General features: G+C 46.2%; 1 protein-coding gene across 1 annotated transcript in view; it reads left to right on the top strand.

Annotated features, from left to right (window-relative positions):
- Positions 1 to 26,742, top strand: part of MAL2 (mal, T cell differentiation protein 2) — a 153,185-nt gene that overhangs the window by 76,082 nt on the left and 50,361 nt on the right. The window contains exon 2 of the mRNA XM_069621545.1: positions 5,594 to 5,764. Within this exon, the coding sequence (XP_069477646.1) occupies positions 5,594 to 5,764 (171 nt within the window). The remainder of the gene's footprint in view (positions 1 to 5,593; positions 5,765 to 26,742) is intronic.

A 26,742-nucleotide genomic window follows, 5' to 3' on the forward strand; every position in this document is an offset into this window, starting at 1 on the left:
AAAATTGGAGACACTCCTCGTTTTCCTCACACTCCCTCATCCATTTTACACTCTGCCCAATCGACCATAATCTCTACCTCAATCTCCCACTTTAGTCACACTATTACTGAAGTACTGTCCCTACTGATGCAGACTATATCCTCTTGTGCCGCATCAGACCCTCTTGCTCCTCAGCTATTCAAACCTATTGCTCCTCTAGTGGCCTCGCACCTGCCATCTTCTGCTTGCTTTCCATCGGTTTTCAAACCAGCCACGGCCATTCCACTCCTAAAAGGGAATAAAAGCAAGGGGTGAACCAAAATTAGCGGCTAACTTTTCCACCATCTCTCTCCTTCTGCACTACTCTTACATGCTCAAAAGGGTTCTGGTCCATCTTATTAGTCCACAATCTTAGATACCCCCCTACAAGTAGGTTCCCATGCCTGTCACTCGACAGATACTGCTCTTATGAATGTTTTAACCTTAATCGCCTCTAAGCACTCCAACCTGTCCTATTCTAAATCTCCTTGACCTGTCCACTGCCTTTTGACACTGTCAATCACTCTGATCTCCTTCCTACTCCTTTCTAGGGATTGGCAAGCGAGCCCTTGCCTGGATTAAATTCTACCTAGAACCTTGACAATTCTGGGTTCGTGTACCAACTCTTTCCAGGAAAAGAGAAGGTTTTGTCTGCACTCTACTCTGATCTCCATCAAAATTTCCAACGTCGCTCTGCCATTTAAATATTGGATGTCTTAACACTCTGTTAAAATGGAGGGGCTCTTCCCTGGCAAATACTGTCTCAGCTCTTCCTCTGCCTATCCAGTTGCCACTTGACACTACTTTACCAGCTTCAGCTAGAAACCTCAACGTCCTTTGACTCTTCTCACACTTTCTCTACTTTAGTCTCAAACTGCAGCAGTGGCTTGTGTCAACCTCCTAAATATTAGAAAAATCGGGCACCTCGTTCCAACAATGCCAAGCATCTCTTAACCACTCTTGTCTTCTCTAAACTGTACTACTGTGCCAGCACCCTCTTGGGTCTCACCAACTATGCTATGTCCTCCCAACAAGATTAACTTTGCTACCTGCACTGGCTCCGATTCCCGCATGGAACAGGAAACTTGATGGCTATGATCTACCCAGCGGCACCCCTGGCCGTCTAGGACTCTGCCCTCAATGCCTTAGAACATTGCTCTCCTGAGAGGGCTGGCGCATGCAAGGGCCACCTCTGAGCTTCGGTGCCATCGCCCTGGATTGGAGGCTAGTGGCCAATGGCTCTGGCTGAGATATTGCAGAGCTTTGCCTTTCTGAGAGTGCCAGGGCCCCGCACTGTTTCACAGAGCCCTAGCTGTCTTTGCCTGGAACTCTTACCCGGTCCCGCCTGGGCCTTCACCTGCCAGCCTTACTTAGCATCTCCCTCTTAAGCCAGTCTCGACTTGCTCTGGGACCCTGGTCCGAGTGCGGTGAGCTTGTCCGGCTCCTGCACCAAATGTCCATCCCACAGTAAGAGACTTTCCACTGACTATTAAGACCTCATGAAGTGGGAGTTTATGGACCTCGGCCGCAGATAATGCCAGCCGCACCTCAGGCCATCTGCTCTGACCATGGTGACCAGATGGCAGGTCGGACCCAGCTGAAGGACCAGATGGGACTTGGATGGTCTGCCCCAACCAGATGGCCAGGTGGCCATGTGGTTATGCTTACATAAAGGCCACTGTCAAGGGGCTGGGGCTAAAGTCTCCACATCGGCGGCCTTAAGCCGCCATCCACAAGCAGGGCCCTGTCTCTCTTCCCTGACTTAATCAACGCAAGCTTTTGATACACTGACTTGCAATATTTCCCATTAACAAGGAATTCCCAGCCACTATCGCAAACTGGTTCAGTGTTTACTCTTGCCTGTGCGGGAAGGGTAAACTCTAGCTGATCTGGTCAGTGTAGCACACGTGCAGCCACAGACACCTCAGAGCTGTTATTGCTCAGTGCATGTGACTGTACGTCCCTTGTCCCTAGAAGTTTAACGCCAACCATTGGGGGTTGGGGTAACTAATTGGCATTGAGTCTCATTCGTTATTGGAATTTACCACACATAGCTCAACCAACTAAGAACGGCCAAGCACTACCACCCACAGAATCAAGAAAGAGCCATCAATCCTTTCCGTGTCTGGGCTGGGGGAAGTTTCCCATGGTGAGTCAAATTAAGCTGCAGGCTCCACTCCTAGTGCTGCCCTGCCTTACGTTTCAGCTTTGCATCCACATCCCTCACCCCCACTAGAATCGTAAGGGTTCTCCCTACCCAACCCACAGAGGGATCATGCCCCCGAGTCCACACAGCCCCAAGGTGAGAAGCTAATTGCTTGAAACAGCTGGGCCGGCCAAGCAGTCCAGCCCTAGGTGGGACCATGTCTGCCAAACTGATGCTGAGTGCAGGGCGGCAGACTGACAGGATACCCTGACATCCTCGTGCAACTCAGCTGAGGTTCTCTTGTTGGCCAGGCACCATGCTGCCTGGGAGGGGAATAAATAAATGTGCCTATTGGAAGAGTGCCACCATCAGGCCAAGCTCTGTTTGGGCATTGCGTGGGGCACGGCCCTTGGCTGGCTTGGAGAGGTGCAGTGATTTCGTCACAAAGCCCGGGTTGGACAGCAGGAAACAACTGGGGAGAAGAGGAGACCCATCCAGTCTACGGTAGGCCAGAGGAAGGAGACTAAGCTTTCTTGTAATCTGTGTACCCTGGGAGACGGAGGTCTGAGCAAAAATACCCAGCCTACATAAACCCAACTGGAGAAAAACTTCAAATTGGTGGCCATCGTGTCCTTCCAATCATTCCTATAGCCCACAACCAGATGGCCGGGCTCAGAGAGAAGCCATCTGGTAGCGCAGTGCATTCCAATGGGACTGGGTGGAAGGACCCCTGGTGCCCTGGAAAAGGAATGACCGGCTCCCAGGGACTTCAGCTGGGCAGGGGGCTGTCAACCCACATACAAGGTAATCTGCCAAGGGGGAGGGGGCAGCACCCCCAACTGTCCTGGAGCTCTGCCCGTGGAGTGTTATTGCTTTTCACTGCAGTGAGGGACAGGTACCCTACCATGGCACTCCTGTGTTCCTTGCTGGGCAGGCAGATGGTCGACCTACATGCAAAGCAGGTGCCCAAGGGAGCAGGCCAGCACCCCCGGCCATCCTGGAGCTCAGACCGGGATACAATTGAGTTTTTCCAATGGGCTGGCAGGGCCTCATACCTCCTAGCAAAGCCCCCCCTACCCCCTGTCTTTGACACACGGAGGCAACACCCAGGTGGAGTTGGGGGATGAGGGATGGCTGTAAGGCCCTTGGCAGAGTGAGCAATCACTAAACGCATTGGTGCTTTGCAGGGCCGGGCGTGCAGACCTTGCTGCTCGGTAGACCATAGCTGTCCCTTGACAGTCTGTTTTATTCCACACTGCCTGCCTATGCGGGTGAGGAGGTTTTACAAGCCCTGTATTCATTTGGGAGAATTCATGTGAGCCAAATTAGTGGTTCGTACAGCAAAAATTAAAGTTAATATGAGGGTCCGGAGGGACCTTGACACCAAAACCCAAGCTGAGACGCTTATGTAATTGCCACATTGTCTGTGTCGCTATTATTGCAGGTTATTTGGTGTTAGTAAGGTGGTGTTCAAGGCCTCAAACTGAATTGAACGCCTGCATGTATATTCTACTAAATGTTCATTTGCTTGTTTGAAGGACATTTGTAGTGCACGTTTTTATGTTTTAAACACCAGAATATCGTATTTTTCAGAAAGCAAATTAAATTATTCGAATTATTGGACCCTTTGGGCTGACAACGTTGAAGGGCTGATTTGGCATAGAATTCTGGGACTAAGCAATTGCACACCTATTGAGGCTATTAGGCTGGAGAAGGGATTAATTTCTCTCCCCACCCTAATTAACCTAAATGGAGCAAAGATGTATTTTAAAATTATCCCCTCGCATCCAAATTTGTTTTTATCCATATTACGCACCCTGTTGGATAGTGGAAAGAGTATGGTGTTGAATAGATTTAAGATCATGAATGAGCGCTTCTTTGAGAGGTTGTGTTGGACACCTAGGTGGGAACATGGGGGAAGGAGCAATGATGAATTCTCAAAATAACTCTGCTGAGAAGCTCGATTGGGTTAACAGTCATGAGAAGGTTGCAAAAATGAAATCCCTTTACACCTTATCCAAAATGGCCTTTAAATACAAGGAACCCCAAGAATACTTAAAACGGCTCCCTTCTAGGGCAGCACGCCACATTTTCCTGAATATCCGGCTAAACCACCTTGATGTGATGGAAATCGGAGGTACTTGGGTTGGAATCCCTGTACGTGAAAGAGCCTGCAGAATCTCTTTATAGATGAGAAGTTGAATCCGCTAGAAATGCTCTTACTAAATGCCCTGGGATAAGATCTGCCTAAGAGCTTTGCTACTCCAAATTTGTTGACGATTTGGATGATATAGCCAGTGAATCATTTTGGATGCAAATTATGTCCGGTTATAGCCGAAGCAAGATCATAGCTATAATGGAGGTATGGAAATGTGCAGATAAGCTTAAAGTTTGAGGTGATGTTAAATTCTTGGAAGTTTTAAAATCTGCCCTCTTGTTACGGTAGATCTGCTACATTTGGTGACCCGAGATTCTGCCTTGTTTTGTCCTTAGGATTTTATGATACTATTCTGCTTCTCGCTCTTGTGGTCGGTCTCCCCTCTGTTAAATGTTTTAAATCCATTTTGTTGCTCTTAATGAAGATGTATTAATCCCTTCTTTTTATGAGTTGGATGCGATTGTCTAACTAAGCGAATTAATTCTCATGTATTTTTTACAAAAAAAAAATATTTTTCTAAATTGTCAGTTTAAGAGATGCAAATTGTACAAAAAGCTAAATCTCCTGAAATTGACTTTTCATTGAAGCCAATTGATGGCTTCACGAGTCTAGGGCATGTGAATTAATCCACTGTTGAAGAAAATGAAACCAGACCGATTTTCGGATACTACAGGTTTTCCTGGTTATGTGATGGATAACCAAGCATCTGATCCTCCAGCACCCCCTCAGTGCCCTTACAACCCCTCGCCCCCTTAGCAACCCACCATAGGCAAGTGTTCTTCGGTAAGAAGAAAACTATATAATATAGGTCCACATAGGATCTGTGCACTGGCCCTTACTTGATAAATTCAAACTTTCTTGGAATGCAAATGGGTTTACACCTATAAAAAATGCTGAATCGAGTATAATCCTCAGAGAATTGCATACCAATGCAGACATGAGTAATAGAATACCATGAGTAATTGTGACCACTATTTTCTTTGGACTGTATGAAATCTTTCTTATGTAAAAAATGTTTTGATCGCTCTGAAGTTTCCTCATTTGGTTAATCTGCTACGCGCACTGGTATGCAACTGTTGCTTTATTCTTTGGTAATGAGGTTCCTCTGAAATTCATTGTAACTTTGCTTTTTTTAATAGTGCATCTTTAGGCCAATGAAATGTCACCTAGTTATCAGTCAATTTTGGATAACCCCCTGCACAGCTTGGTCTACATGCTCAGTATGTTAAACCATAGTTTCTTATACATTTATTGCATTTCCCCCCTTTCAGATATTTGGAGGACTTGTGTGGATCTTGATAGCAGCATCAAATGTTCCTGTCCCCGTAATGCAGGGTTGGGTGATGTTTGTATCTGTGACGTGTTTTTTCATCTCTGCCTTTTACCTGTCAGCCTTCCTATGCGGCTTTGCCAGCAAATTTAATGCAAACTGGAACTTTATGGTAAGAGAACTGAATTTGTGGCAATTATTTTCTTCAATTTGACAATATTTTGTTTTTGAATTTTGCAGCGTTTCATGCAAAAGAATGTCCTTGGTCTTGTGTTAAAGTAAATGCAGCAATACCATGGCCTCTGGTATGCATGATCTTAGAAGCTGTAGGCGCACTAATCGCATCTTTGTGTTCTGTATTGACTGTAGCTTTCATGTGCCGGCGGCAGACAAAGATTTCTTGGGGTGCATATAGTGTTTTTTTTTTTTATTTTTGACTGGAGGTGTGCTCTGCCCAAGCACATCTCCTGGTCGAGAAATGAAATGGCCCCGCCATTAAAATATTAAGTAACGTAGTCCCTTTTCTATTTTTAAAAAAAAGACCAATGGCCACATCACAAACTGAAATTAACTATGTCCCTTTTCGTATGAAGGCGCCATGCAAAACAAGTTCCACATTTTTAAATGTTTTATTTATCACTGCGTTTGGTAAATGCACAGCCGCCAATCTGCCTTTCCGAGTGCAAATGTAGTTTGGCTGCTGGTTTTAGTACAGCAGTGCATTTTTTTTAATTTTTTATTTTTTTTTATGGGTGGCTTCTGTATGACAAACTCTCTGCATCTTTCTATTTCTTGAGACCCACTGATCTCGTCTTTGCCAGCATTTGTAGAACAACAATCTCCGCTAGTCTAGGCATGTGCAGGTTGCATCCATGCAACCTGCCCGTCCAAATGCTTGAAAGAATGGGGCTTAGTGGCCAGATTTACCCAGTAAACCCCTCTGTGAAGATAAGTACCCTTAATATGCGGTCATAGTTCAGCCTGTACAATGGCAGCTGGGGGTTCATAAGTAATGTTTATGTTGAAGACACAATCCAGGCAAGAATTTAAGATTTATTGTACAGCCGTAGGAGGCTCTCCTGCCACAGTCCTGTATAACAGACACCCCTTTATGGGTGGTTTGCTTTATACCCCTGGTTAGAACCCTCAGCAAAGATGCCATCTCCTAAGTGACAGCAATAACATTCCATGCTGTCTGGCAACTTGCACCTGCAGTAATCTGAAAGATGCAGGCCGTTTAAATAATGCTGCCACAACTATATACAATAGCAACTATGTGCAAACAAACATATGTGTAAAGATGCACCTAACCGTCATATTACGTTGGGTAGTAATCGCACCTGTTATCTGGAATGGAGTGCTATATCAATATAAGCTATTGTGGTGATTGTGAATACAGTGGCCAAAGAAGGTACTTTTAAATCCAACAACCTTTATTCTGTTTTCTTTTAGGGGAACAGTTGCTTGCAGTGTGCATCGTTTGTGCCACCTGTGTATTAACTATGCTATCCATTGTTGGGCTACCTGGAGTTGCATTTGAAAGGGTGTTGGTAAAAGGGTTGTACAGTAGTTTTTATTGCATCGTCCAAGCACAATAAAAAGTTTGCGCTCGCCTTGCTGTTTAGGTACTGTCAGAGCCTAAAAATACAAAGCCACAATTGCAGCCGTCTCGACTTCCAGCCTGTTACTCCTTCATGTGGCTGTCTGGTAATGTGAAGTTTTGGTGTTACCCTTCTACCAATACCAGCTGCAATGTGCTCCCTCCACAGCCCCCCAGGGTCATAAGAATGTCCAAACGACAAGAAAGAAAAGATAAGCTATCGGACAGGGAGACCTATCAAAGAGTTGAGGGTGCTTGGAAAAAGAGAGGCTAAACCGTGAGGCACATGTAGGATCGATGGGAAGGCATAGTGGTGTGCAAGGTCTGAAGCAGTTGCAGAAAAAATATGGACTGGATGGGGCTCAGGGGTGGGATCTGGAATACATCGATAATTAAGCTGCAGGATAATTTGAGAGCCAGGTAGAGTGGATAAGCCCGCTTTTCCTCAAATCTACCCCATTCTTAGCACGGATGCAGACCTAGCAGTTGGAGCACTCTTAGAAGGCTCAGGTCTGAGTTAAAAGCCAGATGTTGGGTTTCATCGGACCTGGTAGAGGTTTGGAATAACACAAAGATATTGGAAGCCTGTTCCAAAGGTGAGGATTGTTTGAGAGCGGGTCCATAAGGGTCCATCTGGTTCTTTTGGATGAACATAAAGGTCTGACAAAATTGTGGGTGGAGATGAAGCAAGCAACTAAGAGCTCATCCTAATGAGTTCCTCCTTTTTGCTTTCATTGGGTCCAGTAGCCGAGGACCTGGTGCTGAGCATCTGAACACAGTGAATGTTTGACAGGTTTTGAATTTCATAAATGTGTAGTGCATCCCCATGTAGATAACTGGTTTGCACACTATGTAACCCAGAGTGTTTCTAGGAAGTTTGTGTACCGATCCAAATTATTTTCTGATGGGGAGACAGTGAGGTGATTGAAGGGCGGGGTGAATGTCACAGTTTGTGGTTTGTCAACTGCTATTATAATGGTCTAGCTGCTGAATTCTGTGGAATGAGTTCCGTTGCTCATCCACTATGGCGTTGCAATAGTCAATTTTTGAGGTAATGGTTACTGGTGTTAGTCGGAAGATTTGAAAGGGTGAGAATATAATTTATGGGGGAGATATTCTAATGCAGAGTTCTAGGTTGAAATGGGCAAAAGAAAGTTTAATTGATATGGTAGTTGGGTGAAAGAATCGTCCAGTTGTTCCAAAACATTATGCTGTTATACTGTGGCATACCCAGTCATGGGGTTTTGGTAAGAGGAACTAGTGGAGAGCGCTTTGGGTGACCATGGGTGAGAAAGTAATTTTCTGACTTGGTCAGCGCAAGCAAGTTGATATTAATTAAAGATTGGATTTGGGTTAGGGTGTACATGTGTGGTTTAGCTGGGATGGGATGTAGGGGGGAATTTTCCTGGATTGCAGATAAAAATGTGAGCATTGTCTTGGATGCAGTCTCCTCAACCAGAGATTGTTCCCAGCGCCCAATGTAGACTTGCGTGAGTGTTAAACTAGGACATTAAGGGACCCACATGGTGACTGATTAGCTGGAGCAGTGTGGGAGCCTTGACAATCTGTTGGAGAGGAAAAGATTGCAACAATTGTATGGATGGAGGTGACACATAGGCTGTGAAAACAGGCAATCGATTAGGATGTGGTAATTCAAGGGCTCAGAAAATTGAGAAGGACCAGGAGCGACATCTGTTGGAGTTGAGACTGCAAAGGCCGTTGACTGATAATATGGCTTTTGCTAAATCATGGTTCCTGCTTAAACCAGATTTCATTGTGTTAAGGATGTGGTGAGCTACGAGTCTGGAGGAGTTTTCGGTGAATGACACAAATGCCTTTGCTAGAGAGGATAGTGGTTTGTAGTTTGTCTGATCTTTTGAGTTGAGGGTTTTAGGACCGACTCTGGTTTGATCCAGAACACTTTGGGTTGTCTGGAAGGTTTGAGAGAAGCCAAGGTTGCAAAGTTGTGAGATGGAAAGAACAAGGATGTGAGTCTTATGGAGCACATTGAACGAAGGTCCCTGAATGGTCACACCAGAGACTACAACCTGCTTGGGAAGAAAGGCCCAAGTCCATCTTGTAGGGATAACTAGTTTAATCTGACATGCAGATGGAAGCAATAGCAAAGGACTCTGCTGCTAAGAACGTTCTGCCAAAAAGAGGTATGAGCAGAAACTTATAAAGGTACACCACATCATAGTGATGCAGCAACATACAGTAAAAACCCAGTGGCTGATTCGATGGACCCTCTACAGGTACCACCTTTATACATATGGGATGGCAGTTTATTGGGCACAGTCCATCAGTCTTCCATCATGTGGGTGCTGCAGGGCTAATCTTCTCTTGTTGAAGGCCAGAAAAGCTTGTTTTTCACTCATACTGTGCATTTGGCAGGCCTTAAGAATGACCCACAGGAGGTTCTGTGCCGCTCTGACCGTCGCACATGCATTTCACTCACTCCCTCTGCACCATCCGGCTCCAAGTTCTCCACCCTCGGTTTGAACTATGATTTATCCCTCCCAGCACCTTGCAATACAAAACACGAGATTTTCGCTTCAACGATACCCTGTCGATCCTCTTTGAACATTTCAGGACTTGTTACTTTGGGTTTTGTGGTCAAAGGGCACCTGGTGTCATGGAATTCGGGGATCTTAGGGTTCAGTCTGTTATATGGGCTATAACTCGAGGTCACTCAAGAATGGGCCGGGTCATGCTTTGGCCAAATTGAGAACATGCACACCAGGCGCTGGTCTCTGATTGTGTCCTTGTAGGGCCCATTCCTCTTGGGTGAAAGACAGATCGAACACTTTCAAGAACAGTGAATAAACAGTGTGGCGGTTGGTGGTGTGAACTGTCCTCATGGAAGCTCAGGTATGACTGATTTCTGTGGATTTGGGCCTAGTGCATGTAATGCTGCATTTACCACGCAAGCCTTCTCCTTTACCTATGATTATTAATATATACGCAAAATAGCGATGCCGCACGTGCCTTGGACCACACCATATGGTTACACTATATTTGGTTATATTGGCATGGGATCGTGCTGGGTGGGAAGGTGACCCTCCCGCCCCCACCCATCCCCCTGGTTCATCAGTGCCTCAAATGCATCTTGCCTTCCTTTAAAGCTCCTAGGACGGGGGCAGCACAAAACAACATCATTTGGATAGGATGATGAGGGCCAACTGAGGCATTGTGACTGTGCTATCCAATTGCAGGGGAAAGGATTTAAATTCCACCTGTACCAAGCAGGTCCTTGCCGTGAATGGTGCATGTGGGTTAACGTTCTTATTTGGAATAAACTCTCCTGCTTTATTTCTCAGTTTCGAGAGAGCTGGGTCTTCTTTGCCCCGTTGATGTTGCCTGACTTAAACAGACAAGAGAAACTGCTGCCAACCTGTAATTTAAATAGTAAATCAATGCCAAGTTCATTTAGGTGCCAGAAAAAACAAGACTAGTAATGATTATTCATTGAACAATGAAAAATAATGTATTTCTTATTCAATAAGACCTCTACAAAGAAGTAGTGCAAAACATTTCAGGCTGCTATTCAAACACTTTCATGTAGATGTATATCTACCGGTATTTAGTAGATGTTTGTACCAAAAATGAAGAGGAATAAAGTACATAACCCATAAGTTGCGCAAAATACCCAGTGGTGGGACAGATGTGAAGACCTAAAGGTGGCCCTCACAAAGGCCCCAAAGTGAAAAAGAAAAAAAGATTCTTTAGTATGTGTGTGTGTGTGTGTGTGTATATATGTGTGTATGTATGTATATATCTATCTTAGAAATTTAAATCACTGTTGAGAAAAAAAAAGTGGTCTAGGTCATACCATTCAAGGTATATTGTAAAACTCCATATCAAATGAAGAAACCTAACTGCCCCACAATTTTTATCAAATGAAGAATCAAACTGCTTCAATTGTGTTGGAAAATACTCTTCTCCAGCATTGGATCTTTCATGGATTCACATGCTTAGAATATTCCCCGTCAGGCTGGGAATCCTCGGTAAGTTATATAGACATTTTCCATAAGAAAAATTCCGACACTTTTGTGTCCTATCTACGTTGTTTTGGGCCGCACACGCCAGCCCCACTAGGACATAGAGGTGTATATATAACCCCGCTCCCTCAGATTTCAACCGTCTTCCAAAGTAGTGGGATTACCTCGCGTATCTGCTATTTGGTTAGGTTGTAATTTCTACTTCTGCGACTGTTTTTTCTTCTCGGAAAAATGTCTGGAAAGACGAAGGGGATGGTCATATGGACTGCATTTACTGTCTTCATCCTCGCCACACAGCGGACACATGTGAAATCTGTCAGGGCTACTCCCAGAAGACCCTCAAACACCGAAAAAGACGCCTTGTGGATTGGCTCAATGACGGGGCGGGTGCGTACCCGGCATCGGAGGTGGGCTCCACGGCCTCAAGGTAAGTCAGAACCCCCGACGAAGGCGCGTTCTGCTGAAAAACGCCCCTCGGAGAAGCATTCGGAGAAACATTTGAAGGCCCCCCTCTTCACACAAGGCGGCGTCTTCTTCCTCCTCGTCTAAAAAGGAGAGAAAAGAACCATCTAAATCCTCCTCAGGAGACCGTCGTAAGTCTACCTTGAGTCGAGAGGCCTTGGCCAGCAAGTCTGCCCCGAAAGTGGCGGGAACACCTCAAGGCCCTGCGCCACTTGCTTCATCGACGCCTGCATCATCGGCGGCGCCTCCCACGGTTCAGACTGCGGCTGTAGGAAACATATCATCGTCGACAGTGGTTCTGTCTATGGGATGGCAACCAGAGGTTTTCGACCCTCCCCCCGCCCCCATTCCGCCTGAGGCTCTGCTGCAACCAGAGGCAGCTTTTTCCATCTCGTTGGCTGACGAGGAACATGGCCCGGTCGCGCACCCAACCGATCTGGGGTTGCAACCAACCAGTGCGGTGACGCTCTTGAGTAGGGGTACCATCCCGATGACCTCGTCAATACTGAACCCCCAGGCAGTTCTGTCCTTGGAGGTGCTAAATACACTACAGAAGCTGTTCGAGCGTTTGGACACACGGATATCTCAGCCCAGAGCCCCGGCACTGCTACAGTCTACGCCACTCGTCGACGAGCAGGGCCTGGCTCCTCGCTCGACGACCAGGATTACTCCCGCTTCCCAAGCTGCAGAAGATCGCCCTCGCCCACAAGAAGAGGGAGAACTACCAGACTCTGATTCAGACCGCAACGGGTCGGGTTCAGACATCTCACTATCCCCCTCAAGGGACCCAACATGGGACTCTGAAGCGGAAATGGAAGCTCCGAGAAGTCCGGCGCAGCCATCACCACCTGACGACGTGGGGGCATTCCATGCCATGAGTAAGGCGTGTGCTGAGTTTGGCCTAGTCCCTGAAGAAGAGAAAAAGGATTGTTTTCTTTTTGATCACATGGGCAAGAGAAGGAAATCCATATTCGCCATCCCTATTTTAGACCATGCCTGGCAAGAGGGTCTGAAGACCATGCATCATCCTTTCTCTGAACCAGCAGTAAAAGGTCGTTTGGAGAAGAAATTCAAGGCTCCGGAATCGACTCCCAAGTGCTTGACGTCTCAACCTTCGCTGGAATCGGTGGTATCTGCGGCGGCGGCGGCTGGAATGGCCAGGTCTCAACATAAATGCACGACCCCGCCGGACTACGAAGCCAGGAGGCAAGACGCTTTTAGCAAGAAGGTGCTGTCGGTCGGCGCGACTACAGTTAAAGCAGCCAACTCCTTGGCGATTATGTCTAGATATGACAGGGAAATGTGGCACCGGCTGGCTCCCATCTTGGAACATTTGCCCGAAGAACATAGAAAGTCCGCCATGTTGCTAGTACGGGAAGGAGAAGAGGCCTCCAACCATGCTATAAACATTGCTGTCGACCTAGCCGAGTCCGGATTTAAGCAAATCAATAATGGCGTAGTACTACGAAGACAAGCCTGGCTCAAGTGCACTACGTTCAGACCAGAGGTGCAATATAAAGTCTTGGATATGCCTTGTGAAGGGGAACAACTGTTCGGTGAAAAAGTTGGAGGCCTTGAAGGGCATGAAAGAGGATACTGACACGGCGTGGTCACTCGGAGCCCTCCAGAGTGGTAGAAATTTTCGTTCCTTTCAGAGGGGCTTCTGGTAAATCCCGGTTTGGGTCATCTAGAGACCGAGGTTTCAACAGACCCTCCTACTCGTCCCAAGGCTACAGACGTGCAGCCCAGTCTTCTCACAGAGGCAGAGATTACCAAACCTCCAGACGGCGGGGTGCCTACCCTTCGTCGACGAAAGATAAACGAGCCAAGAACCAACAATGACATGTTTCAGGACGTCCTGGGGAGCCGAATGTCTCGTCACGTCGACGAGTGGGAGCGCATAACAGACCAATGGGTTTTGAACACGATTCATCTGGGCCACTCTACAGTTCAAGGACAAGCCGCCACACATTCCACCGGTGTTCTCGGCTCAGCCCCACCTGCAAATACTACTGCAGGAGGTGGTGCTTATGCTGCAGAAAGGGACTATAGAACTGGTCCCGGTGGCAGAAAAAGGACAGGGAGTGTACTCCCGTTACTTTGTCGTCAAGAAACCAAATGGAAAATGGCGCCCCATTCTGGATCTACGAGCACTCAACAAACTGCTCAAGAATATAAAATTCAAAATGCTTACGCTCCAGGAGGTGATCCGATCGATACAACCCGGAGATTATTTGTCTTCGCTATACCTTCAGGATGCATACTTCCATATCCCGATGCGTCGACGACACAAGATTTCTGCGGTTCGTCGTCGGACGAACCCACTATCAGTTCAAGGTCCTCCCGTTCGGACTAAAATCGTCCCCCAGGACGTTCACCAAATGTCTGGCTCCAATAGCAGCCTGGTTAAGAAAGGAAGGTCACCATGTGTACCCTTATTTGGACAACTGGCTAGTGAGGGGATTGTCTCCGGAAAGGGCACAAGAAAGCCTAGATGCCACCATGTCCCTCCTACAACGTTTGGGCTTCGCAGTGAACTTCGACAAGTCCTCATTAAAGCCATCAAGGACCTTGGTCTTTTTGGGGGCAGAGTTCCACACAGTCGGGGCTGGTGAGGCCATCCCTCGAAAGGATTCACAAACTGCAACAAAAGGCATCAGAATGGAAGGTCGACACCGGAGTGTCAGTGCGAAGGTACATGTCCCTGCTGGGGACCATGTCGTCCTGCATACCCTTGATCGACAATTGTCGCATCTTCATGAGGCTTCTTCAGGAATTCTTGGCGGATCGATGGGCACAGAGTCAAGGGCGCTGGTCGGGCAAGTTGATCATCAACGGCCAGCTCGTGCAGGCTCTCCAATGGTGGAGAATTTCCATACATCTGATGAAGGGAATGCCCCTGCTGGAACCTGCGTTCCAGAGGACAGTGGTGACGGATGCTTCTCTAACTGGGTGGGAAGCTCATCTGGAGTCCCTACAGGTTCAGGGTCGTTGGTCATCGAAAGAATCCGCCCTTCACATCAATCTGCTAGAGTTGAGGGCGGTGCGTTGGGCCCTGAAATCCTTTCTACCACAGATAAAGGGCTCAGTGGTGAGAATCATGACGGGACAACACGACAACAATTATCTACGAAAGCAGGGAGGAACTCGCTCCAGGATCCTGTCGACGGAAGCCCAGGAGATCTGGCATTGGGCCCTCCAACACGACATACATATGTTAGCGTTCCACTTACCAGGAGTAAAAAATGTGCAAGCAGACGCTCTCAGCAGGGAGATGAATCGTCTACACGAATGGGAACTGAACGACCAACAACTGCACCGTGTCTTCGCAAAATGGGGTCATCCAGCCCTCGCTCTCTTTGCGACGAGAGACCACAAATGCTCACAATACGCGAACAGGTGGCCACAAGAAGACTCGCTAGGGGACGCGTTCTTCCCGTGGACGGGCAAGTTTCTGTATGCCTCCGCCCCCCCCCCAGCCATTTCCTCTCATCCGTCGGACTCTGCAATGGATCCAGATATCCATGTCGGGTGATCCTGGTGGCCCCATATTGGGCCAGACAAGTGTGGTTCTCCTATCTGCTTCACCTTTCAGCGGCAGAACCAATGAGGTTCCAGAAGATCCCCAACCTTCTGTCTCAGGAGAAAGGGGTCATTTGGCATCACGATCCGGACAGCCTCAGTCTGACGGCCTGGCTCCTGATTTCTCTGAGTTTGGCTCGTTAGCGATTCCAGCGGATTGTCGTCGCATTTTGAAAGCTGCAAGGGCACCTTCCACAAACTCTTCATATTCATACAAATGGAAAAGGTTCTGCATATGGTGCGCAGATAACCAGGTTTGGTCCCGCTGAGGATCACACCGGAACAGCTCCTACCATACTTGTTGATCCTGGCTAAAAAAACTGTTTATCTGTTTCATCCATAAAGGTGCATCTGGCTGCCATCTCGAGATTTACTCGGAAGAGACATTCAACTCCATTGTTCAGTGACCGCCTAGTTACTTCCTTAAAGGGTTGTTTCGAACCTTTCCTCCCACGAAGAAGCCCTGGTGAAACCCCCTTTTTGAACCAATGTCGTCGACATTAACATTTTTGTCTTGGAAATTGGCTTTCCTGGTGGCCATTACTTCAGCTCGACGTCTGTCAGAAATACAAGCTTTAGTGATCGACCCTCCGTATTTGAGGTTTTTCAGTAATAAAGTTGTGCTGGCCACTAACCCGCATTTCATACCTAAAGTGCCTTCCATGTTCCATAAATACGCTTCTATAGCATTGCCTACATATTTTCCAACACCATCTTTGGTGGCGGAGAAGACTCTCCATACATTGGACGTGAAAAAAGCTTTAAAATTTTATCTCCATCGCACTCAAAGCTTCAGAGACACGAGACAACTTTTCAAAGTTTATGGTCCTGCGGCTAAGGGTAAGGCTATCTCCAAACGAGGACTATCCAGATGGGTGTCTTCGGCCATTTCTTATTGTCATTCCAAGGCCGGAAAACCGCTAGAAAAGCATCCAAGGGCCCATTCGACGATCTACATTGTCGACTGCGTTGTGGTCCGGAATTCCGCTGGGGGATATCTGCCAGGCGGCTTCCTGGTCGGTACCACACACATTTACCCGGCATTACTGTCTCGCACAGCAACGTGCTGAAGATGCACAGATGGGGCGTGCAGTACTAAGTCACCTGTTCCAATAAGGTAAGCCCCAAGTGGGGGTTACACCCTTCGGCAACTATGCTTTAAAGTGTCGTGTCTTTCACTGTTAACATACTGTAATGTGTTGCCATGGTAAATATGCATTGTGATGTTGGTTTGCATACACGCCTCCAATGCATGAAAGATCCAATGCTGGAGAAGGGAATAGTTTCTTACCTGTAACTCCATTTCTCCAGCATTGGTATCTTTCATGGATTCACATGCGCCCGCCTGCCTCCCCTGAGCATGCAAACCAGAGATCCCCCCATACTACTTTGGGGGCCGAAATCTGAGGGAGCAGCGGGGGCGGGGCTATATATACCTCTACGTCCTAGTGGCGCCGGCGTGCGCGGCCCAAAACAACGTAGATGGGACACAAAAGTGTTGGAATTTTTCATATGGAAAATGTCTATATAACTTACCGAGGATTCCCAGCCTGACGACGGGGAATATTCTAAGCATGTGAATCCATGAAAGATACCAATGCTGGAGAAATGGAGTTACAGGTAAGAAACTATTCCCTTCCTATGGGTCTACCAAGGCAGTCCGGGGTAATTCCTAAACAGGAAAAACAAACTGTCAGTAGATTGCTGGGTGGGTCCAACAGCAGGACCCCACATCCACCCCGTTGGTATCGCGTTTCAGCGACAGTGAGTAAAGCCACCTTCATCAGGGTGTGGTTTCAGGACCCGGGAGTAAAAAAAATCATAAAAATGAATCCAACTTAGTGTTGCGTGTTTGGATCTGGCATCAAGAGGGATGACTCAAGGGTAAATAAAACTTAACTTTAATGGTTTGGGCAAACAGAAATACTGGTTTACCGAGAGAATCTGTGATCCCTTGTTTTCACACATGAGCCATGCATGGGCAAGAGTTCCACCGTAGCTCCTGGGCTCAAACCCGAGTTTGGTAGAGAAGAGTTAGCACTCCCAGCAACATCCCCTGGTGGTTCTAAGGCAAAAGGAACTCTGCGTTCCTAGGCGGGTGTGGGGCTGCAACAGGAAGGGGATTGGTGTAGGTCAAAAAAGAAGAAACAAAGTTCCAATAACCTCCCGTATGACCCGACCAATGAAACCATGGGTAACATGCAGTGAGGAATGGAAGTAAAATACATCTTACCTTGCACTTGCCTAAGAATGTACTGGGAAAAGAGAGTAAACATCTGTCATTCCAACATTCATGAGCGGGCGTTGAACTGTTACGTCTGGGGAGCAGTCTCCAGACATTGCTGCAGTGTCCAACTGCGCACCTATCTTCATGGGTGCACCAGACAACATAGAGGCCACGTAGGTGGAAGAGGGAGAGAAAGTAGGGAAAGTATTGTGAGCGAGAGGATGGATGTGGAACACGTTGAAAACACAATGTGCATGTACCAGAAAAAGAACTACATCTGGTAGGGATCTCGGATGTAGAAATGTAGGAGGTAGTTGCTTGAACTAAATGGCAGTGTGTGCCTTATTACATCGTGCTCGAGGCGAAGTTCTGGAGAAAGGGAAGCCTCTGGTAATGGTGACGGCTATGTAATGAAGTCGAAGTAGGCAGGTTCGGCTGCTGCCGAAATAAGAGGCATGTGCATGGCCCTGGGGCGTGCAGTGGTGTTGCCTGGATACGATTAAAGGGCTCGACAGCCTGGACAATGGGTGTGTCAGGCTGGAACCAATCACTTTGTGGATGAATCATGTCTGTAAAGGCTAGAGTCTAGCTACCAGCCGCTTGCTACGTGACGTCCCTCTGATTTCCAAAAGGAGGAGCTGTGCCTATAGCAGGAAGAGTAATAAATATGGATTCGGGTGCAATCCCCGATTAAAACTCTGTACAGTGACTCAAAAATATACATGTTGCAGGGCAATATTAAAGCATGTATAAAATAGGGGGGTCACGTTGCCTCACAATGGCAAAACTGTGGTGCTCAAGGGACAAATTTACTTTTAGTGAAAACACCATCTGAGGAGAAACTAACAGACAGGCTGCACATTGTTGTATGCAAATGACCTGCATGTCTGGGCATGGACTGGAGAACCGGAGACGAGAGGAAAGATGGGGGTGGGGGGAGGGACCTCCTCAGGGTGATGTGCACCCCGATTGGAAAATTGCTCGGGTCATGTAGAGGGGACACTGAAGGATGTAGTTGCCACGTAAACATTGTCAGAGGAAATGCTGGGCAGAGACTGGGAAGAAGCATTGTAACTGGTCAAGCTTTGTTTCCAGATGCTCAAATATATTATGAACTGTGTGTGATGCATGGTGGGATTTAAGTATATGGTGGGGAGAACTGTTCGTTCAGACCATGGTCAAAGGTGTCTAACCTGTGGACCATCTGCATTCAAGCTCCAACAGATGTCTTTATATGTTGGGCCCAGCCCCCACTTTTTCCTAATACCCACCAAAGGTCATTAGGTGTCGAGCCTGAACGTAATGTTCCACAAGAGGGAGGACAGATTTTTGCATTTGATCCTCTAGCGGTGTTCCGAAATTCTAATGCTGCAGCTGCGCATGGTCTGACACTTAGCATAGCCCGCATGGAAACGCTATACAGTACACAACCTGTTTCGATTTGCAATTTGTGAGGTATTTAAAAGTACAGGTTGTTTGTCCAAATGTGAAGTGCTGGATTTTTCTAGTGAATTGGCACACAGAGCACGATCCACATGGATGATGCCCTGTTATTGTGCAGAGATTACACAGACCAATCGGGGGGGGGGGGGATCCTCTTTGAACAGAGAGTGGACCAAATGCTCCCTAGTGGTGTTGGATCTCCTAAAGGCAAAACGTGACTCTGGTTCTTCTAGTATGTTCAACCTGACCAGAGGCCAATATTTGCAAATAATATTTTTGATTCCAAAGGTGTGAGGGCTATGAGGAAGGACTCATGTCAGCCTATCTTTGGGCTCTGGTCATTGGTGCTCTGCAGGAGAGAGTAATGCATCGCATCCTGTTTTCTGGATTGTGATATCAATTTTTTGGGGTATCCGTGCTCTCGTAGCCTCTCACCGAGGGCTGAGGCATTTTGATAAAAATCCGACAGATGTGCAATTCCACCCTAGTCTTAGAAATTGCCCATATGGGAGGTTCTCCTTTATATGATTGGGGTGATTGCTCATAACCGAGTGTTCTGGTCTGCGGCTTCCGGAAGAGGTTACAGGCAAGTTTGCCCTCATGACTAATCTTGAGATCTAGAAAATGTATAGTTGGATGGTCCTAGTCCATGTTGAAGTGTATGTTTATGTAAGTGTTCAACCAGGTGAAGAATGCCTTCAGGGTGTCTTCGTCGCCCGTCCAGATAAAGTTGACGTCCTCAATATAACGTCTCCTCAGTTTGTTAGATACCAAAGGGTTAAGTTCACTCGAGGTACTTTTTTTTGTTTTTTGTTTTAAGGTGGCCATATATAAAATGGCTAAACTCAGGGCGAAGGTGGCCCCCATGGCTGTTCCTTTTGTTTGTAAATAAGAAATGAAGGAGGGACTCATGATTGTATATCAGTCTCTATAAGATCTTCGTAAACGTGCCAATGGCAGCTGGCTGAGGAATACTCATTTACAAGGACTTAATGGCCATAGTGACTAGGTATTCGGATGTAGGGTCAAATTCAAGATTTTCAAAAATCTGAATGCTGTGTCCCGAATGTAGGAGTCGGTCAAAGTGCTCATCGGTTTCAAAAAGAAATCTACAAACTTTGCCCTGTTGCATGAGGGCATGGGATCGAATTTCTAGTCACAAGACAAACATATGGATGGCTGCTTCAAGAAATGCCAGAGGAAGAATGCTTTTTTTCAGCCATGCAGGAAGCGGGCACGAGGGTGGAGGGGTTAGAGGGGGAGAGAGGGCGGAGTGTGGGAGCTATGCCACGTATGCTTATGAGGAAAGTAGTGAAGCGGCAACCTTTGGTACCATGTGGATCTTGAGTGGGCACCATGGCTCTGAATGATTCCAAGTTAGGGGTGACTGTAGGCTTGTCAGTTGAGGCTCACTACCTCAAATAAGTGCTAGCAATTAAGAGTAGCAAGGGAGCCATAAGTAAGATTGCAATTCTTCCCCATATCCCCCCTAGGTAACGCATGTGAAAAGATGGCCGGTCACAAAATGTACAGGGCCATTTTGCGACCTTTTGAGGATGCTTGTGTCCACAATGTCTGAATTCCCACTGCACATCACTATACACCCACATATATTCGCCCTTACAACTGTGCATGCCATTCAAACACAAATGCAGACGCACACTTTTTACTTGGTTATCTTCTGTCCAGTCCAAATGGGCCAGCACTGCAGCTATAAACTGCACCAAAGGAACCTGTGTAGTGACTTGATGGGATCTGCACTTGGTTGCTGAGAAACCTGTGGGATCTGCACTGATATCGCTGCACCCGGATGTGAAGGTCCTGGAGCACCACTACTTGTACCATAGGCCAGCAGGGCAAGTGAAATGGGTGCATTTATTTTTTCTTTGTGTGTCAGCGGCACATCGGACAAAAGTGGCATTTAATGTGGAACAGGGCAGAGATGGGGGCCGGGGGGCATCATGGGAGCAGTTGAGGGACACAATCGATCAACGCGACTCTCCTCAGAGTGGCATTGTTAGTTCAATTGGAGCAGAATTGTAACTTTCATTGAAGAAAATGCACTTATCTGCAGAGATTTTTGGAAAGCAACTGTATCGGGCAGAGGCATTAAATAGCCAGCATTTGGACATGGAACCCATTCCTTCTTCAGTTTCTGTCCTTAGGTGATTTAACACAGGCAATGGGTAAAGAACACTGCCACATCAGTGGGAGTACTGGGGGATGAATATGTAAGGGCTGCGACCAGTGCATGGAGCAAGAAAGAATAGTGTGCACTATGGAATAAGGAGCACCCATGTTAGTGCAGCGAGCAAGGGGTAATATGTTTATTTTGTATTGTGCATTAGTCATATCAGACTTATTACACACATTATTTGTCACATATCAAAACATTAAATCGATAAAAACAATGTACAATTTAAACCATTCCATAAAAAGATTTGAAAAAAACAGGAGAAATCATTAAAATAAAGCTTTACAATTACAATGGGATTTTGATGAAGTGTAATTCATTTAGAAATTTCAGTAATGCATTTTGTATTTTATTGAATTTATATAGCCCTTTACTTCAAGTGCTTTACATACGAACAAGTAAACCTACAGCAAGCATAAAATGACAATTGAACCACAACCTGATAACAGCATAAAGAACAACTATATTGCAGCGGAGAGGAGGGTGTGGGAGGGGGGAGGTGAGCAAGGGAGTGGTAGGTGTTAGAGGAGGTAAGGATGGGGGAAAGAGCAGGAATGTGAGGGAAGAAGAGCGGAGAAGGTGAGGCAATCAGGCGGGGGAAGGGAGGAAGGGGATCTGAGGTATAGAGAGGATGAGGAAGAGGTAAGGATAAAAGGGAAGGGAGGAGGTAGGGAAGGTGGGGTGTTAGAGAAGACCAAAAGGATGGGTAGGAGGGAGAAGAGCAGATGTGAAGGGGGAGGCTGTTCCCGTGGAAAGGAGCAAGGAGTTGGAAGAAGCGGGAAGGGGCGCAAGGTAGAGGTGGAAGAGGTGAGAGTAGGAAAAGATTATCAGATGGGACGAGGAAGGGGTAAAGAAGGGAGGAGAGGTAAGGGGCGCAAGATCATAGTGATTTGAAAACCAGACAGAGGAACTTGAGTTGGGAGTGGAAAGAGAGCCAACCTAGTGAGGCGAGGGAGGAGGAGATGGAGTCAAGAGGTGAGAAGGCATGGGGAGCGGATGGCAAAGTGGTAGATGATTTTATAACTGAATCACTTTCCCAGGGGAAAGCCGATGCCAGAATGCTTAAGTCTGAAGCCGAGAAGGATCATGGACAAAAGGTAGAGTAGCTGTACAGGATATTAACAGATGACTGTCTTGGATCAGACGCTCACAACAGAGCATTCAGCAGCAGATGGATCTAGGTTTTGCCAGATACATTTCATCTGATTGGTCTTAATTAAGTCTAAAGTGCAATTGTTCAGCCCGCCATGCAGGATTTGGAAAATGCCTGATGTACGGGAGAACGTATCGACTAGTTTTCTCACAAGGTGTGTAGCTTTTTGGATGCTTCAAGCTACAGATAGAAGGCTCTTGTCTGAATCCAGTCTGCCTGCAATAGTGCACGCTTCATCATATCTGGATTTTCTTTTAAGATTTTGTTGGTACAATGGCAGGCAATAAGGATTCTTTCGGCATCCTTGTGTATTGCTGATAAAATTATTGGATGCATAAACCTCATCATAGATAACTACATACAGCAAATCCTGATTTGGTATTAGGATAAGTTTGGAAAAGGTGAGACGGATTAAGACTAAGAGCATGGAGGAGATGGACACTGTCAAGATGAGGACCTTTCAGGAGCCAGGGATGATTCTGATGCAAGGGAGATGACTGTGAATGGAGTATAGAGTATGGATGCTGTTAGAAGGATCAAGGAAGATACAAGAACAAGGAATTGAGCAGGAGTATAGAGTATGTCTGTGGACCAGCAGAGCAGGTGTAAATTTACAAGTAGTAGGAGTTGACTTGGACACATACAGCAAAGTAGACTGATTAGGACAGCAGGAGTCTTGGTTGAAAGTACGGGACTGGATGGTAACAAAGCAGTTGGTGGGGTAAGGATTGAATGGCAAGTGTGCATTGCATTTACATACACACGTTTACAGATGCTGATTTCTGTGTCCGACGGATGTGGATGATGTCTGTCAAAGATGCACAGATTACTCCAAGGCACATCGCCATAGGAAGCGCAAAATGCATCCAATAGAACAGAACACTCTTGATTATGCTCAGGCTGATAACCATCCATGCATGCACTTGCAACAACCCCACACAACCATGGATTACTACACCAAGATATGTGCTCACAAAAGGAGTCCCCCCCCCTCTCATCTGAGCTCAGTGATTGGCTCACACATTGGAGCAGCTATGGAATACGTTATGGTAAAGGTTTTTTATACCACGCACTATCGCCACCTGAATGGTCCTCTGATCTGTAAGGCAAGAGTGATGGGGTGGTGGTTAGTGGGACAGAGCAGGAGAAAGGAGTAAGAGAGCTCTCATGTGTTGTCGGATGCTTCTGTTCAGTTTACACCATTTTCTGAGCTTAGTTGTGTTTTTTTTATTTTTTTTGTTTGTAGCCGTCATATGCTGTTGTGTGAGGCTGTGTGGTTTGTTTTCGTGTGGTGTGGGGAAGTGTGTGTGTGGTTTGTGCTGTAGATATGGTTGTTTGGTTCAGAGTTTGAGGAGTATGCAGAGGGTTGTTTTTTTTTTCTGTTTTTTTTTAGTATGGTTGGCAAGTGACTTCACGATATAGATGTGACGTATGCTAATCTCCACAATTCTATCCCCTTTGAACTGGCCAAAATACAAACTGTCCAATTGACTTAATGCCAAGTATGGCCTCCCTACAGATCGTAGAAGGCAGCCCTCCGAATCTAGCCTCAAGTAGTATAAATGCTGACTTACAAATATAAATAGGCTGAATACTGGGTAGGTTAGAATACCAGGTAATGAGAGAGGTGGGGTAGTTTATGGTAAAGAGTAATGGCTGTAACCCCTATCCAGCCACCACTGGGAGTAGGGGTTAACCACACCGCCGTAAATTCAGCTAGCAACCTTGTTGCTTAGGGACATACTGAATCAATCATTCAAAGTGCATACACATTAATTGGTCTCACAATTTACCTTTTGTGCCCTCCAGCTTTCCTTCCCACCCCCAGGGGGTAACATATGGGACAGAGGCTGACAATACTTACCATCATAGATTTTGATCTTTTCACACCAACTGGATCTATACGCATTTCAGAGGTCATCAGTGGACCCCTGCTGTTCGACCCAACCAAACATTTACCAGTTTAAATACAAGTGATCAACTGAAAAAACATTTTAGAACAGAATTGCATGGTCATTTTTGCGTGTACCTCAAAGCCAACCTCATGCCGGCAGGATTGGTGGTAAGAAACAGGCATTGTTTGTTCCTAGCAGATAAAGAATCTACAACTAATTTCAGCTACAAAGCTACTAAATGTAGCTGGGACCTTCTGGTCTTAACAATCGCCACAGCACAATCACCAGAGTGCACAGGGCGAGTGCTGTGATGCTAGATGCTGGGGAAGAGTCATTCCTCTTGAATGCAACACTTACTAATGCACATGATCCATAAAAATATATTAACAAACCCTTTGACAGTACCATAATGAAGACAAAGAAATTGACTAAGGACATTAGAGAATTTAAATTGGAGGGAACTACTTGGCAACCCTTAATAGACACATCCATGCAATCCAGACTTTTTGACAGAAGGTGGGTGACATTCTCGGACTCTAGCAGTGACTCTGCAATGGATGATAATGCCAGACGCAACCAGCATCCAGGAACTACCTACCCCCACTTCCCCGCCTCCTTTTGTAGGCCGAGGAGTATTTGGAAGAGGCAATTGGGACCACCACCATGGATACAACCATGCGGAACGGGGAGAAGACTAACGAGACAGAGGAGACTCTCATTCCAGTAACCAATGACCCCCAAAGCAGGCCTATTTTAAACCTTGCAGCAACCAAACTGTCCCAACGGATATCGTTATTGTCTAAGGGTCTCAAATTCGTGCCATCTAGACCCACTGATTGGTTTGACACAGAGATGCAAGTGCAGATTCCTTAGGACGATACGTCTACTTAAATATTTTAAGCAACATGCGGACCAGACGAGAGAAATTGACTCTTGACTTAATCTACCCTCATACCACTGGATGATCTGGTTCTGAGGGATATTCTCGCATTCGAAAAGTGCATTTTGAATGATTGTGGCAAACAAACACAAAAAAGTGACTCTCCAACATAATATATCTAAAGAAGAGAGGGAAGCCCTAAACATGCTGAGATCTGATAAGAACCTAATCAACCAGCAGAAAACAGGGGGGAATAGTGATTGACTTCCAAGCAATACCAAAAGATGGTATATGTACTATTGAATGACATGGATAGTTACTTACTACTACAAGGATCCCATGAAAGAATTAAGCATCAACATCTCGGACGGTTTTCTATGGGCTCCAAAGAGGATGGGAAACCGAAAAAGAAGCAGAGTTCCCTAACAGCATACAAGGGTGCACACCCAACTTTTTTGCCTCACCTCAGATTAACAAAGATCCCATAGACCCTCCTGGTAGACCAATTGTATCGGGTTGTGGTTCAATTGTGGAACAATATGTAAATGTGTTACATATTTCAAACCGATAAGTATCCTAATGGAAACCTACCTTAGAAAAAACACACGTCATCCAAATCTTCAAAAAATCAAACTTTGATCCCCAAAAAACAATTTCAAGTTACTATGGATATTAAATCCCTATATACCAGTATCCCACAAGATTGGTTCATTAAATGCACACCGCAACATCTGACCACATAATATACAAACAAGGGTCCCTCACAACATTTTTGTTTTTAACCTACAATTATATGTGCAGACAAAAGGTACGGAAATGGGTGCAGCATTTGTGCCCAGACTGGCTATTTTGTTTATGGCCTGTTTTTGAAACTAACACATTTTAACTGATCTGAACCCCTTTCGGGAAAAACGTCAACTGGAAGAGATACATGGATGTTGTGTCCATCTGAAAGACACATGAGAAAAGCTCAAATCCTTCCTTCTCTGGCTCAGTGGGATCAAAATATCCAGTTCAGATCTTGGATATGTTACAAAAATGTTGCAGCCCCACTGGTGAACCATTACATGGAATATCTACACTCCCTGAATGATTTACCATGGTGGCTTTTGGCCTCAGGAAAAAGTGGACCCAATGTGCAGAGAAGCCTGATGGAGAAAGACCCGATGGATACACAGATTAGATGCATGTAACCATGGTTTGAATGAGGAATTGTTACCCACCACCTAAGCAATGTACCTTCCTGGCAAACCGTGGAGACACAAGGTTTTCCCCAGAATAGCCAACGAGCCCTCGCACTTAGCAGTCGCAACCACAACCAGTGTGATTCCCCCGGCAGGATCCTGAAATGCAGACATTTCTAACATTGGCATCACTGTCACCTTTACAGTAAAGATTGCTGACGAACATGCTGTTTAGAACATTAGCCATACTTGCACCCTCAAAGCACCACATACTTATTTTTTAGCAACACAAGTTGCTAGACATCCCTCTTGTATTTTTCAATTCAATACAACACTAGGTTCCATAGCAACTGGACGCATGCATGCATGATGTGGCCCAATGCTGGCAGCCCCGCCCGGTGTGAACATGGGCCTCTTGACCCACGCCTCGAAAAGGGGGAAAAATGGGTTTCCTTGACCGTGTCGCACACGCGTACCTAACACTCTGCACATACTGATTTAAATCATCCTTGACCACGCTTCCTTTACT

This window comes from Ambystoma mexicanum, chromosome 5q, assembly GCF_040938575.1.
Source record: "Ambystoma mexicanum isolate Mex_15411 chromosome 5q, UKY_AmexF1_1, whole genome shotgun sequence".
NCBI lineage: Eukaryota > Metazoa > Chordata > Amphibia > Caudata > Ambystomatidae > Ambystoma > Ambystoma mexicanum.